This window comes from Delphinus delphis, chromosome 20 (assembly GCF_949987515.2).
Source record: "Delphinus delphis chromosome 20, mDelDel1.2, whole genome shotgun sequence".
NCBI lineage: Eukaryota > Metazoa > Chordata > Mammalia > Artiodactyla > Delphinidae > Delphinus > Delphinus delphis.
Window position 1 is genome coordinate 24,024,367 of NC_082702.1, and position 16,772 is coordinate 24,041,138.

General features: G+C 46.7%; 1 protein-coding gene across 1 annotated transcript in view; it reads right to left on the reverse strand.

The window, feature by feature from the left end:
* The window catches only part of LOC132415813 (ATP-binding cassette sub-family C member 12-like), a 58,875-nt gene that overhangs the window by 30,897 nt on the left and 11,206 nt on the right, over positions 1-16,772 (reverse strand). Inside the window, 7 exon segments of the mRNA XM_059998920.1 lie at positions 297-369; positions 2,667-2,762; positions 2,764-2,780; positions 5,135-5,206; positions 8,715-9,011; positions 13,784-13,891; positions 16,475-16,623. Of these exon segments, the coding sequence (XP_059854903.1) occupies positions 297-369; positions 2,667-2,762; positions 2,764-2,780; positions 5,135-5,206; positions 8,715-9,011; positions 13,784-13,891; positions 16,475-16,623 (812 nt within the window).

Here is a 16,772-nt window from a genome sequence, read left to right on the forward strand (position 1 = left end):
TCACCAGAAACCTTCCCTGAGATGACAGGCAAATTGGAAGTGACCCCAAGAGTGACCAGGCTGAGCCCAGCACAAGTGGAGCTGGTGTCACATCCATTGTGGTATCTCCCAAGAAAGGACCCAGGTGGAGAATGCAGAATGGTAGAACCTGACTTTCCCCACATTTCCTGGGATCTTTCTGTCCTCTGGGGCACACGGATATGAAGGAGCTGCTGCCTGCAAGAGCTTCAGCCCATAGGACCTGGCGGTTGATCTGCCATGAGCCGCTGTGGGGCTGAGCTCTGGGTTTGACTCACCTCAGTCAAGTCTCCGTAAGGTGGGGTGCTCAGGTCCACCTGAAGGGCACAGACACGAACCGTGTGCTGATACCTGTGGGTGGAAAGCTAGAAGTCAGCATGGTGAGAAAGACCCCACGTCCATGCAGCCCTAGGTTGCTCCAAAGGTGCGCTGGTGCCATGGGCAGGCGAGGAGGTGGCTGATTGCTTGGTCTTTGATGTCCAAGGGCAGCTTCCCCTTGACCTCTGCCCCGCTTACCTGATGCAGAGTTGACTTGGGAGGGCCCCTCTGCTCACAGGCTTCCCACCATTCGAGAAAGATGAAATCAGTGCACAGGAAACACCTGAAGGGAAAATTGCTCGTGGGATTCAGAGCAGGGAGTCACCAATGAGGGCTGAGGTCGCTGGAGGAGGCCTCCCAGAGGCCGCAGGACCACTAGTAGACGAGGAGAAGCGTGTGGGCGGTGCCAGCTTAGAATGAGCAGGCAGGTCACAGGTAGCTACCCAGCAGGTGGCGCACTACGTCCTGGCAGCTCTTGACGCCCTGAGCATTGCGCCCATGTGTCAACTTCAGGGCTGGTGTGCCTGGTGGTTAAGCCAGCAGCTTTGGAATCAGAACAACCTGGGCTTGAATCCATCTGGGTAACCTTGAACAAATGACTGTACCTCCCTGATCCTCACTCTCTACTCTACACAATAGGCTACTAACTCTCACTGGGTTGTGAGAAGTGGGAACACACGTATCAAGCCAAGAGCATGCTGTCGTGCGCAAGTTTTCCATCAGCGGTAGTTATAATGAATGTTATCACCTTGCCAATCTTTGACTGTGAGATTCAGACTGCTCAGCGCATCTTCATCTTCTTGCCAGCTCCACCCCCATCTTAAACTTCCTCCCACCCTCCTGCTTCCTGTGGTCCTGAGAGTCCCAATATCCACCCCAGGAGGAGAACCCCTGCTAGAGATGCCACATAGGAAGGTGCTCAGTCCATCCTTCAAGCCCAATTCAAGCGCCACCCTCTCTTCCCTCTTGTGATCTCCGCTGCCTCTGAACAGTCCACCACAGTCTCCTGCCCTTGGCACGTTCCTCCTTGGCCCATTATGCATCTCCTACAACCCTTTACAGACTTGAGCACCTCAAGGGCAAAGTTACACCTGAGCCACCCTGCTGGCCCACATGGTCCTGCATAGTCCTGTGTCTTGCAGGTATTTGGTAAATATTTGCTCTCTGGTGTCCTAATAATAAAAGACAGGAATCCCTCCCTCTAGTCTGCTTCTGGCAAAAGAGAAGCCATTCCAGGCGGGGCTGGGAGGAGGCACAGGCAAAGGCAGTCCAGGAGATGCTGAGCAGAACAGTTCGGCGGGTGCCAAGGACTCCCTGACTGAGCCTCTTGATGACAGGATGTCATGGCCAGGAAAAAGGAGGGGAAGTAACAGATCTCTTGCTGAGAACCCACATGCTGGCCGATGGCGTCAGTAAGGATAGAGTTTGTGGGTTCAGGCAATAAGATGTGAAAGTCCAGACCACAGTTAAAGAGCTGACAGCCAGATTTGTAAAACCAACCCCATTTGTCTTTCCTTCAGCATCGTGGCACTTGAGGGGGCTGTCAGGCAGTTCCAGTGGGAACAAATGATGCTGGCCTGCAGTTCCTCTGACATTTAATAGCTTTGACCTTTGGCAGGTCAGCTCTCCTCTCTGGGCCTCAACCTCTTCATCTGTAAAATGGGGATACGATGCCAGGACCTCCCTTAAATGGGTGATTATGGGGCTCTAACGAGAGAATGTACATGGCAGCACACCAAATTCGGCAAAGAACCTTAGGAAGCTATTGCCAGAGCTTAAATATAATGGTCCAAAGTGAATTCAAAAATTATGACTTGAACTTTGTTTTCATTCCATTAGGTCATTTTGGGGACATCAGCAGTGATATATCCTGAAAACTGGTGTCAATTAATAGTTTCAGGGCTGACTAATTGCATACCTGCTGCACTCAATTTCAAGGAAAGTTCTTGTTACTTGGCCTAAAGCAAACTTGCCAGATTCCTCTTCCTCCAGTCAGACACCATATGCACTGTTACAGAGAACCTCAGAACATATGCTATTCTGCACTGGGATTGAGTGGCGATTCCGTACGTTTCTGAGAGCGTGATCACAGGTCTGCAGAAGGCACCTCTCTTGAACTCTTGGATCAGGAAGAGAAAAAGGTCTGCAGAAGGCACCTCTCCAGAACTCTTGGATCAGGAAGAGAAAAAGCAACATCCATTTAGATCTGACAAATGTTTAATCAGAACTCGTTAAAGAAACCCAGTTAGCAATCATTACCAATGGCATCAGCATCTGTAGCAGATTATACCAAATACTAAAATGCCTCATGCTTTCAAAGTTAATATTACCTTTGGGGATCATACTTTTCTCCAAATAATATGTTTTCTCTCCCATTTCCCTGAAAGATCCATGCTTGCTGGGAAACGTAGGCCAGAGTCCCAGATTCCTTGTTGTAACTGCATCTGGAGCAACAACACCAGAGAACCTTCAGGAGCCAGGCCTCGCCACCTTCTCCTCGGCGGGGGTGGGGGTGGGGCCTGTTGCACACTCGCCACCCACTTAATGTATGAGCATTAATTCGGAAGGTGCAAGAGGGTGACAAGCTGTCTTGCCACACACTGCAAAGCCCGGCTGTGCCGACCAAGGGTCTCAAAGTCAAACATCTGCGAGAGCCCAGGTGGGCATGTTCCAGAAGGGGCAGAGGTGAGCCCTGTGCTCTGGAGAGCACAGGCTGCAAGGCTGCTGCTGGCACATGTGCACCTTTGTGTAGCTAGCATGAGATGCTTTCTGAGCAGACCCATCACAAAGGCTCCCTCTTCCCCCAGGTGCACTGGCTAGACCCCACCCTCCTCAGCCAGGCCCCCAGGGAGAGGGCACAGCCTGCACTGCTGTGGATGGTGGCCCTGGCATGCCCCATCCTAAGGAAGCAACCTTGACTCCATTGCACAGTTGGTGCCAAGCAAGGATGCAAGCCTGCTGTGGCGAGTTTCTAATTTTTCAAGAGGAGTTGCAAAGTCTAGTTTCATGTAGAACTTCTGAACTTTCAAAACAATGAGGAATCCAATTAAGAAACATGCATGGGCTCCGGCCTGTGACCCTGAGTACCCACGTTCATTTAAGATGGCCCTCCATGGTGAGCCTCAGCAGATAACGGGAGAGGCTAGTGGTGGTGACAGCTTGTAGCTGTCAGGAAAGGGTGTATGAGGCAGGCCGTGGTGCTCAGGACTGGTGCTCATGGGCCAGCGGCAGTGTGTTGGGCACAGCCAAGGACGATAGCCAAGGTGGCCGAGGGATGTGACCCCATTGCTCCTCAGGAATGGTCTAAGGGATAGAGAACATTAGACTTGGAGAAGAGAGAATGATAACAACAACAACAACAACAACTATAATAATAATAGCTAAAATGAATAGGGTGTATGCCAGGCACTGTGTTAAGTACATATAAAATTCTAATCACTGTGGCTGGCTCTGGGAATTGTCCTGTAACTACTATTATATCAGTTATCTCATTTAGTCTTCATCACAACATCCTTAGCCCCATTTTACAGATGAGCCAACCAGGGCTCAGAGAGGTTAAGTGACTTATCCATGCTCATGAGACTGAGATAGCTGGTGAAACCATGTCGTCCAGAGCCCACTCCCTTAACCCAGTGACCATGTGAGGGGCCTGATCCCACCACTGTCACATGGGAGATGGATTCTGTTTTCTCTGGGACATTCCACAGGAGCAGACCATAGGGTAGAAGTTAAAATGAGGCAAATTTCACTCCCATATACCTCAAATCTCTCTAAAGAGATAATGAGTTCCCCATCACTGGAGGCATCTGAGCAGAGGTTGACTCATCTCTTATAGGATTCAGTGGAAAGGACTCATGTTATTAGGTGGAGAATTGGGCTGGGTCACCTGTAATGCCCCTACCGACTCTAGGGTTATCAAAGGCACTCACGCTGAATCCCGGAGACTGAGGGACCGCCACAGCTCACCTAACTCAGCCCCTGCCTCCGCCTTCAAGCAGGGAAGGAGTTGTCACTCTTTCTACAAATGAGTCAGCTGAGGCCAGAATGAGTCACCCTGGTCTGGAGGGGCTCTTCTGAGCTTAGCATCCCCCTCTCTCTATGGCAGGCAAAGGCAATCCCAGGTGTCCAAACTTCCCTTTAGGAACACAGAGTGGAGAGAAAGAGAACTTAATTTCTTTCCCCAGAAAGTTTCTCATTCATTTGGAATGAGAAGCCTTGGCAACTGTGAACTATTCATTTACTGTGGATACAGTGAATGGCTTGGCCATTTCCCTGGGGTCAAGCAGCTAGAAGTAGCAGACAAAGGAGGAGAGTGCACCCGCCCTCCCTTGCTACCACGATGTGTACTTTGGTTCACACATTCATTCAGCCCCTCCTCCATTGAGGAACAGCTGCTCAGGGCAGACGCTGGGGAAATGGAGATGGATCTAAAGTCACCGAGAGTCGCAGGTTCCTGGGATTTTCCCCGCCAAGCTGCCTGGCCGGCCTTTCTATTTGGCACAGGCCAAGCATGTCATGAGAAAACCATGGATTTAATGACCCATTGCTTCCTTTGACCAAGATGGAGCTCCAGGCAAGGAAGCTATCGCTGCTTAACTCATGTCCTCAGGAGGCAAACCGGGGACAGTGCGTGGAAGGCCCTGCCCCGCCTGCCATGGGCCTGGAACTGCCAAGTGCATTGACCTCCTGGGCATCACCGTTAACTATGAGCACAGAGTCCAGTACAGCCGAGCCCAGGGCCCCAAACGCGGCTGGCAGGGAGCCACTCCATCGTCACAACGCTCAGCACACAGCTTACCTGTCCTAGGAGAGCTGCAAGGAGGGAGCTCTTTCCACTTCCAACATTCCCACAGATGCCCAAGACCTTCCCCTACCAGAGAAAGAGAAAAAAGACAGTCATTCTCCGAGTTCTTAGAGGGTCACCACCAAACTGCACTGGCCAGGCCAGGCAGGGACCAGTGGGGCACTGCTGGCTCTGTGAGGTGGCAGTTGCAGCCTCACCCCCCAACCCTGATACACGGCCTCATAGGAGGCAGGAGCCTCAGTCTTAATTAAGAGCCTCCTCTGCACACCCCAGCACAGCACCCGGAGGGCTTCTAGAAATCATGTATAAGCACCAGTGCAGAACAGCTTTGCGCTGCTCTGGGACACACAGGCCCTGAACAGGAGGGTGGTCCTGTGCCGACTCCAGGAAAGTAAATCTAATGGACATCAAAGGCTGCATAGCCCAGAGGGACAGTGACAGCCTGCAAGTACAGGAGGCCAGGTGCTGTTTAAAAGTCCTCTTAAAGCATCCTTCCTCCATCACAACTCAGTCTGAAATTACTGAGCAGTTAGGCTGTTCCAGCGTGTTGGCTTCATGGACTTTTCTACAGCCGCAGATCTATCAATCCAGCTGACAAATCATTGCTAAAGCCTGCTTTGTGCCAGGTGCTGTTCTGAAAACCAGCAATAGCACAATACAGCAGAGAACATCACAGTCAAAAGTCTGGGTCTGCCCGCACGGAGCTTATGTTTTAGTTGGGGAGACAGTAAACAAGATAAGTAAGTAAAATATGGAGTATGTCAGATACATGCCATGGGAGCAGATAAAGCAGCAAGGAGATGGGGGCGGGGAGCCTTACTGGACATGTGGACCTCTTAGCTTGAGCTCTCCCAGAAGGAGACCCCAAAGCAAGGAATTGAGTGAAGGTAGCTTGCTGGGGAGGTGCAGAAAACACCCGCTGGGGGGAGGGGGATGGTACAGGAGGAGGAAGGTGGCCCATCAAGGGAGTGCTGTTAGGTCAGCTCCCACAGGAGGCAAATGAAGCTCAATGCTGCTGGGAAACTCAAGGAATTGCGGAAACTGAGCATGGCTTTGTCCCCGCAATGGCTGAGGGAGTCAGGTTAAATAGCCAACAGTCAGTGTTTGAGAGCTGCTCCCTCGGCTTACTGAGGGTGGTGGGGAGGGCCCTCAGGCACACAGATGCAGATCTGGCAGCTGGAAGATGGCCAGGCCACACAGATGGGTCACTGACAGTACCTGCTACAGGTGATGTCTGAGTAAGGCCCGGAGGGGGCAAGGGAGTGAGCTGCGTAGTTATGGAGGGTGGGGCACGGCTGGCGGAATAGGAGTCCATGTGGAGACTCTGAGGTGAGACCACTCTTGTGTTCAAGCAGATATTGCAATGCAGCAGTTGGAACATCTAGAACATTCTCACTGAGACCTGCTCCCAGTGATGCCTCAGAGCAAAGATGCCCAGCACGGGGCCAAATGTGGCTTCTTTCCCACCTGAGCTAGACCAGAGGGCCCCTCGCCTGCCTGCTACCCCCAGCACAAGAGGGTTGTTGCCTGTCATCATTCAGCCCTTGGATAAGTCTTTACTGAACACCAGATACTGCACTAGGCACTGGCAATAAAGCAGTGATCAAGGTAGACGCAGTCCCTGCCTTTACTGTCACTGGCGCTGCAGGTAAGTGAAGCGGATCCATTTTAATTCCACCAAAAGGACTACAAGCAGCCGGGGCATTATGAAGACTTTGGGACAAAGAGACACAGGGATGGATCCAGCTTCCCTAGACACTTGGCTCTTAGTTGAGTCCTGTCCACTACTTGTGGCCAGATCTAAGCCTTCTAGATTCATCCTTGTCTTCAGCAGGAAATCCATGAGGCCTGCACCCCTGAGTTTCTGATTATTTGGAAAACATTATTGGAAACCTACTCTGTGCCAGGCTCTGGGCTCAGTGTAAGGCCACACGACTGTGAACAAGTTCACAGATACGTACCCTGACCTCAAGGAGGCTATGGTCTAATGGAATCTTAGAACTAAATTTGGAAAAGCATAGATGCCTTGAGTTTAGGACATTTAAGGGCAGCACTTAAGCTGGACATGATTGTTAGAGGAAAAAGGCAACAGCAATAGCTCCCGTCCGTGGGGACTTAGCATTTGTGCGTGATGTGTCTTTCCGTCCTCCCATCCACCTTGTGAAGTGGGTACTATTATTAAAATACCCATGGAGCAGGTAAAGAAACTGGCTTGAAGAGGTTAGGCAATATGCTTAAGGCCATGCAGCTGGCGAGTGGCTGGGACTGGAGCCCGGGTCCACCAGGCTAGAGAGGCATAGCCCTAATCCCCAAGATATTGTGTTGCACCCTTTGTCTTCACCTTATTTCACAAAATATTTGACCATGTCCTTGACGACAAGTCATGAGCCACCAACGTACTGAAAAGGAGGAAAGCGATTGAAGGGCTGAGGAGGCTTCTTTACAACACGAGAGCTGTTCACTGAGTCCTCTCTGGAGCAACACTGAAGACATGGTTGAAGTAATCTGGGTGCTGCACGTCAGAGGCGGGGAAGAGTGATGAGAAAGCAAGTGGGCTGCACACAGCAAGACTTCACTGAGAGCCAAGCTCAATTGCACTCAGCCAACCAAATATCATTTCCAATGAATATGTGCAGAGAGCCTTGTTAGCTACGAGGTATCACTCTACCCCAGTTACTGAGCCTAGCATCACATAATACATAAGAACCTCTCCCTCTATAGTGCTCACATGGGGAAAGGGTGAGTCAACAAGACGGGAGATTAAAATATTAGGCACAAGATTAATGCTGAGCCCTTTGCAGCAAAATCAACACTGCCATCGGGCTGTGGGCTGACGAGTACCCAGGGCAAGCAAACCACATGCAACAGAAGGTCAAACATTCCCCAAATGCAGAGCTGCTCTAAGGACTCCACCCCCGAATCCCGAGGGGAGGGAGGCAGTCAGCAGAATCTGGCCGGCTTCTGTTCCTAGGCTGCTTGTGGCACTCATTTTGCTTTTTACAAGAGCAGTGTCGCTTGGTGGTTAAGAGCAGGTGGTGGCACCAGGCACCCTGGGTGTGAAGCCCTCTTCTGCCACTTTCGAGCTGTATGACTTGGACGAGTTATTTAACCTGCTGTGTCTCTGGTTCCTCAGTCATAAAGTGGGGCAGCTATACCCCCACCTCGTAAGGTTATTGGGGTAGCTAAATGAGTTAATTATGTGCCTCGTAAACAGAAATTGCTCATAACTGTCAGCTATTATAATCTATTACTGGACTTCAACGTGAAATTAAGAACAAATCTGAAAAGACTTATGGAAGCTAGTCAGTTTGAGTCTAGCCACCTGAAATGGATTGTCCATTAAACACTGCAACTGGCTCTCAACTCCTGTGGAATTTGAAGATCGGCACTAATACAACCACTAAGACAACAGTATTCTCTCAGCTTGAAGAGATGTCTCCAGGGTTCATTTGCATAGCTTTAAAATTTGGGGAGAAATGGAGACATCCCACCACGACCTCCTGCTCAAACTGAATTATATTCAGCCTTGAGAAGGCCATGGTCCTGTGACACAAGGAAGAAGGATGGAGGCCACACCTTTGGAACACATACCCATCTTTCTCACCACAAAGCTTATATTGTGCAGAACCGATTTGGGGCTGCCATGTTGCTCCTGGGCACTGGTGACTCCCTGACCCGATGGACTCAAACTGTATGCCTCTGGCCTCTGTTTCTTAAGAAGATGCTTCTTCTGATTCTGCACTTTCTTTAGGTCACTTTTCCCCCTGGTTTCTTGCTCCCATGTCAAGGTGGCATTTGCTAAAAGCAAGACCATATCTGGCTCTTCTGGTTGGGTGATGTAAGATGGGGGGCTTTTAGCTATGAGAATTTTCTAAGAGTAAAGAAACAAAATTAACTTGGCAGACGTCATCCATTTGCAAGAATCATCCCAGTATATCTTCTAATGACCCCAAATCATAATCTTGGGAATTCTACCTGGGACATCCAGGAAAGGTATTCTGAAGATATTCCCCCAGGAGAAGCTGCAGCAAAAATAGTCTATTAGCTCATACTATGTAGAACGGTTGCCTTTTTAAGCACAAGGCCTATCTGGGTCACCCACATTGGAGAATGCTGATCCCAGCTACAATTTACCCTTATGCCCAAGATGGCCAGCTTTTGCCAGTCTTTCGGTGGTTGGCTTCACTGCTTGACACTAATGCTTATGAAACCAAGGTCACATGTTCTGTCTCTGCTGTGTCTTCTTCCTAAGTCCCCACTCAGCTCAGTTCAACAAAACACCTGCCCAGTGCCTACTCTGTGCCAGATTCTGGGGTAAACAACAGAAATGCAAATATTAGTAATAAGGCGTGCTTCCTGTCCTTGAAGAGACTGCAGTCCAGGCGGAGATGGGAACATGCACAGATCATTTCAGTGAAATGTGACAGGGACAAATCCCTGTAACTGCCAGGGATGGGACACTTGGCTCCACATCCTGGAGGCCCATGTAATTGATGCCTGAGCTGAGTCTGTACAGTGCTGTACAGGCAAAGATGAGGGAGGGGTTAGGGGAGGAGAGCTTTCTAGTAGAGGGCACAGCATGAGCAAAAACAGGCAATAGCATGGTTTGGGGGGATGAGAGGTATAAGACGAGAAGTTCAGTATAACCAAGGGCCAGAGCTCAAGGTAGGAAGGGGATAAGGAATGAAGTGGAGACATAACTGAGGATGTGCTGATGGAGGACTCAGGCTCAGTCCTGGAGAGTGAAGGACAAGGATTTCAAGCAGGTTAATGTCAGTGATCAGACAAATATTTTAAAGCTCAATTAACAGTGCAATATGTATTTGAAAAGGACAACATTGGAAAAAGACAATTGGTTCTTCAGTCACTGTGATAGTTCAGATGAGAGACTATGAATTCTTGAATGAAGGTGATGACACTAGGGACAGAGTGGAGGTTGTGGAGTCAAGAAATAGCATTGTTCCTCTAGTCTAAGATATTGGGTATTGTTACACAATTAATGTCATGAGGTTAACTCTGTGTTTTGTTCAAAATGTAATAACTCAACAGTGCACCTTCCAATCCAGTCTCATAAATGGTGCCTCTTAAAATTGAAGGAATACAGTGATCAGGAGGTGAGTCAACAGGATTCTTTTTTTTTTTAACTATTATTTGTGTCATTCTTTTTTTGTTTTTTTAAATTTTTGGCCACATTGGGTCTTCGTTGCTGTGTGCGGGCTTTCTCTAGTTGTGTCGAGTGGGGGTCACTCTTCGTTGCAGTGCGCAGGCTTCTCATTGTAGTGGTTTCTCTTGTTGCGGAGCACAGGCTCTAGGCACGTGGGCTTCAGTAGTTGTGGCACACTGGCTCAGAAGTTGTGGCTCAAGGGCTCTAGAGCGCAGGCTCAGTAGCTGTGGTGCACGGGCTTAGTTGCTCTGCGGCATGTGGGATCTTCCCGGACTAGGGCTCGAACCCGTGTCCCCTGCATTGGCAGGAGGATTCTTAACTACTGCACCACCAGGGAAGTCCCAACAGGATTCTTGATTGGTTCAATGTGGATGGTAAGGGAGAAGAGGGATACAGGCACCTAGGATGCTTAAAATGACATCCACATTTCAGACGTGAGTAAATAAGATCTTCCAATCATTCACAGAGGTCTGAACGCACTGTTCTCTTGACTGAAATGTGCTTCTCCTTTTCTTTTCCTTGCCTCAACTTCAAAACCACTTTATCTGCCCTTCCTACACATCACTTTCACCCTTACTATATATAGCAATTACTGGGATACCTGGTCCTGTATTAGACTGGAGGCTCTTAAGAGTAAAGACTCTCTTCCTTATATTTGCATTTTCCACAGTGCCTTGCATATAGGAAGCATACAGTAAATCTTTTTTTTAATTGAGATATAGTTGATTTACAATATTAGTCTCACATACACAACATAGTGATTCAAAGTTTTTATAGATTATACTCCATTTAAAGTTATTATAAAATATTGGCTATATTCCTGTGCTGTACAATATATGCTTGTAGCTTATTTATTTTATACATAACAGTTTGTACCGCTTAATCCTCTGTTCCTATCGTGCCCCTTCCCCTTCCCTCTTCCCACTGGTAACCACTAGTTTGTTCTTTATATCTGTGAGTTTGTTTCCTTTTTGTTATATTCAGGGTATTTTGCTTTACTTTTTTAGACTTCACATTTACATGATATCATTTAGTATTTGTCTTTCTTTGTCTGACTTATTTCACTTAGCATAATGCCCTCCAAGTCCATCCACGTTCATACAAATGGCAAATTTTCATTCTTTTTATGGCTGAGTAATATTCTATTGTGTATATGTACCACGATCTTCCTTATCCATTCACCTCTCAATGGACACTTAGGTTCCTTCCATATCTTGGCTTTTGTAAATAATGCTGCTATGAACATTGTGGTGCATGTATCTTTTCAAATTAGTGTTCTGTTTTCTTCAGATATATATACCCCAGAGGGTAATTGTTGGGTCATATGGTAGTTCTATTTTTAGTTTTTTGAGGAACCTCCACCATGTTGTTTTCCATAGTGACTGCACAAATTTACCTTCTACCAACAGTATACGAGGGTTCTCTTTTTTCCACATCCTCCCCGACATTTGTAATTTGTGTTCTTTTTGATGATAAACATTCTGGCAGGTGTGAGGTGATATCTCATTGTGGTTTTGATTTGTATTTCCCTGATGATTAGCGATGTTGAGCATCTTTTCATGTGCCTGTTGGCATCTGCATTTCCTCTTTGGAAAAATTTCTATTCAGTTCTTTTGCCCATTTCTAATTGGGTTGTTTGGGTTTTTGATGTTGAGTTGTATGAGCTGTTTATATATGTTGGATATTAACCCCTTATCAGTCATATCATTTGCAAATATTTTCTCCCATTCAGTAGGTTGTCTTTTCGTTTTGCCAATGCTTTCCTTTGCTGTGCTACTGTCAATTTCTCTATATCTGTTAATATTGGCTTTATATATTTAAGTGGGTCCTATGTTGAGTGCATATGTATTTATAATTGTTATATTTTCTTCTTGGATCAATCCTTTGATCATTACGTAATGCCTTTGTTTCTTGTAACAGTCTTTGTTTTAAAGTCTATTTTTTCTGATATAAGTATTGCTACTCCAGCTTTCTTTCGATTTCCATCTGCATGGAATGCCTTTTCCATCCCCTCACTTTCAATCTGTGTGTGTCTTTAGATCTGAAGTGAGTCTCTTGCAGGCAGCATGTATATCGGTTTTGTTTTCATATCCATTCAGCCACTCTATGTCTTTTGGTTGGAGCATTTAGTCTATTTACATTTAAAGTAATAATGGGTAGTTATTGTCATTTTGTTAATTGTCTTGGGGTTGTTTTTGTAGTTCTTTTTTGTTCTTTTCTTCTTTTGCTCTCTTCCTTTGTGATTTGATGACTATCTTTAGTGTTATGTTTGGATTCCTTTCTTTTTTGTGTGTGTGTTTATCTATTATAAATGTATGGTTTGTGGTTACCATGAGGTTTATATATAGCAATCTATACATATATATACACGATTATTTTAAGTTGCTGATCTCCTAATTTCAAATGCATTTTAACAACCCTGAGTTTTTACTCTCTTCCCCCACAAGTACTGTTTTTCCATATTTTACATCAATTTGTTTTGTTATCCCTTAACTATATATTGTGGATTTAGATGATTTTACTACTTTTGTCTTTTAACCTTCCTACCAATTTTATACATAGTTGATTAACTACCTTTACTGTATATTTGCCCTTACTGATAAACTTTTTCCTTTTGTGATTTTCATGTTTCTAGTTGTGTTCTTTTCTTTCTAGCTTAGAACAGTCCTTTTAACATTTCTTGTAAAGCTGATTTGATGGTTCTGAACTCTTTTAGCTTTTGCTTGTCTGTAAAGTTTTGAACTCTCCATCAAATCTGAATGAAAGTCATGTGGTGTAGAGTATTCTTGGTTGTAGTTTTTCCCCTTTCATCGCTTTAAATATATCGTGCCACTCCCTTCTGACCTGCAGAGTTTCTGCCGAAGTCAGCTGATAGCCTTATGGGAGTTTCCTTGTATGTAACTTGCTGCTTTCCCTTGCTGCTTTTAATAGTCTCTCTTTATCTTTAATTTTTGCCATTTTAATTACAATGTGTCTTTATGTGGTTCTCTTTGTGTTGATCCTGTTTGGGACTCACACAGTAAATCTTTGATGAATGAATAAATTAATAAATAAAATGACTAAATGAGTGTATAAATATGGTGTCTCCCCCCGCCACCGTCTTCATCACTTCTGTCACCACACACATCCTAGGACAAACTAGGTAGGCAAAGGGGAGATGGCTCAGTGCAAACTGAGCTCCACTCCTGGAACAAGTTAAGAGTCATGGCTTGGAGAAAGAGTAGAGGGTCAGGAACATCATCTCCCTGGGTGGAGACTCCATCTCAGTTTTACTAAAAGGGCAGGCCACCTATAATACTCTGCCTATATCCTGCTTGATGCATATTTGTGTATCCAACACTGAATGGAGGCTCTTCTCCCAACACCCACCAAACCAGTGACCCAGCCCTCCAATGGGTTGACACAGCCTCCCCTTATCTGGGAATTTTCCTGCCCCCAAATGAGAACTTTCTTCCCTGCTCACCCAGTGTTAGTTATACCTTCATTCTCCTTAGAGAGACATTGACTTCAGCTGCTGCTTTGACCGAGAAAGGTAAGATTGCAATTGAAAACTCCATTACATTAAACATGGTAATCACACTAAATGCCTGAAGAACAAAAGAGAGGTATAGAATTCAGGATGGGATGTTGCCTTGGCTTTGAACCATTAAGTCCATGGGGATTAAACTTCCTGAGATGAGAAACAGTAGCACAGTTGGGATTCTCAGAGGAAAAATTTTCTCATTTCATGGCTCAGAAATCATGGGTTGGCAAATTGAAGGTATTAACATCTTAAACTATTTTGCGTTTGGATTTTCACCAAAATGGTGGGAAACTTATCCCCTTATCTCTGTCAATCCAGAGGATAAGGTCTGAAAAGGGCCTCTAATTGAGGACCTTTGGAAATCTCCATCCATACCATATCCTTATTTGGCCTAGACCATTCTTTCAAAAACCTATGCAGGGCTTCCCTGGTGGTGCAGTGGTTGAGAGTCCGCCTGCCGATGCAGGGGACACGGGTTCGTGCCCTGGTCCGGGAAGATCCCACATGCCACGGAGCAGCTGGGCCCGGAGCCATGGCCGCTGAGCCTGAGTGTCCGGAGCCTGTGCTCTGCAACGGGAGAGGCCACACAGTGAGAGGCCCGCGTACCGTGAAAAAAAAAACAACAAAAAAAACCTATGCAGATTTTTCCTAAATTATCCCCTTCTCTCGGTTGCTTCAGAGGCATCTGACCCTTCAGAGATAGAGCATCCTTTTACATACCACACAGAGACCAGTGCTGAAGGTGGAAGCTCCCTAGAATTATGTGCCTGGCCCAGGCTGGTTGCTGGTTCTCCTGCCCTCAGGGTCTGGCCTCCATGCCCTGCCTCCACACACACATAAGGGACCAATTTGAGAGCCTTGGTTCCACTGTCATTTCCAAAACAATGAACAATGACCCCCCTTCACTAGGGCCTTCCCCACTGAGCCCTGCATGGTGGGTGGATAATATCATATAGCCTCAATGAAGACAAGTTTCCTTGCTCTGTGGGTGCCCCACAGGGGGCATGATCTCATCTCTCAGCTTTCATCTTCTCATCTGTCCTTGTAATTAGCAGCCTCTCCCTAACCACCCATCTAAGAAATTAAAAACACAACTTCCATCAACAAATCTGGAGTGATCCTTCCTGCTGTTGAATGGGCCCCATGGACAGGGCCCCCAGGCTTCAACTAATCCTAGTTAGTTCATTAAGAGGATGATGAAAGATGCTCCCTTCATCACATCTGGTCCTAAATACATCCCCAAAGAGAATTCAGCTCCCCCAGGTCCTAGAGCACTATCTTGGTTCAGGAAGCCCAGGCCCTGGCTAGCAGAGTCCCCGGGCTGCCTGATGTGACAGCTCCTCAGGGCTGACCTCCTACTCATGTGGCTCTGGCAGAGGAGGAGACTGAAAGGGATTCTTAGGCCAAAGAAATACGAGCCTCGCATTCAGGGAATTTGTTCTTGGTCTAGATTTCTTCTAAATCATTGTTTTAAAAAATATTAACAATGTGCACTCAATTTGGTTTCAAATTAATTTGCTTGGTGTGTTCTGGGAAAAAAAAATTTTTTGGTTTGGGATGGTAGACAGCAGCCACTATAATCCAGTAACATTCATTCTGTACATCAACCATTGCTGTTCGTTTTGGCTTTCGGTTCATGGCTATGTTCAAGCCCCCAGAGTGTGTGAGAGAAAAATGTGTGTGAAGAAACTAAGAAAATTAAGGTATCTCCCAAAGAAACACGGGGCAGTAATTGGATTGACAGCGCCACAGTGAATGCCCCAGAAGAGGATCCTGCCTTCTCAAACGTCCCTCCCCTCCAGATCCCTGATTTTTGGTGCAATTCTTTTCTGGTGAGCATACCTCTCCTTTTTTATTTCATTCTCTCTCTCTCTTTTTCTTGCCTTTACGTTCTTTCTTCCAACTTGCCCTTCAGACGCTGCTTTAATATCTGAAATGTTTGTTTCTTTATTTCAGTCAGGGGCCATTTCCTCTCTAGCTCAGGTCCTGAGCCCCTCACGTTCACTCCAATTCTCCTTCTGAGGTTTTCAACCCGAATATGCCTGGCCTGGGTGAGCATAAGGCTAATGAGAACAGCAACAACTTACGCAGCATTTACCGCATTCGAGGTGCTGACCGAGTGCTTTGTGGAAGACAACTTCCATCCTCACTACGATAGGGACTGTCATCACCCCATTTACAGATAATAAAACCGAGACAAGAGAGGTTCCGTGAATTGCTGTAAGTCATAGCTAGCAAGTGTGGAGTCAGGCTTTAAACAAGGGGGACCCTGATCTGGACACCACACTGCCTCTCCCAATACTGACACCCCTCCCACCCGGAGAACTTTCACCAACTCTTTTCTTGGCGTATATATGGATAAATAAGAATAAAATAGCCAAGGGCTCCTTTGGTTTCAATGTCCAAATGAAAAATTGTGTTCCAGCATTAACTACTACCCCTGCCCTGCTGTAGACTGAATAAGAGTTGCTACTAAGCTCTCCTCGGCTCCCAGTCAGCTCAAATACTTGTCTTAGAAGTCAGGGTGGAATTCTGCTGTCTTCTGGCTCACCGTGATTGGGTGATCTGATGCCAGTGCCAGAGGAGCTACCCACCTGGCACTTGCAGAGTTGGGTACAGAAGAGGCCAGCTCTAAAGAGGTGCTTACCACTGGGGCAGCGAGCTTTCATCTCAGGAGGATGTGGCAGGTGAATGTCAGTACAATGGCTATGGTGGATGCAATGGGGGCCAGCACTGAGTTTTCACTTTGGACAAATCCACCTTTTTCCAGTAATCTCCTTTCCCTCTTCCTTATATCTGTGAAATAGAAGCAGTCCACGGTGGTCTCATTTTGCTTGTCAAGCACCAGCATTAAGAAACGTATTACTCAATGGAATATTCCTCAGCCATAAAAATGAGTGAAATATTGCCATTTGCAGCAACAAGGGTGGACCTAGAGATTATCA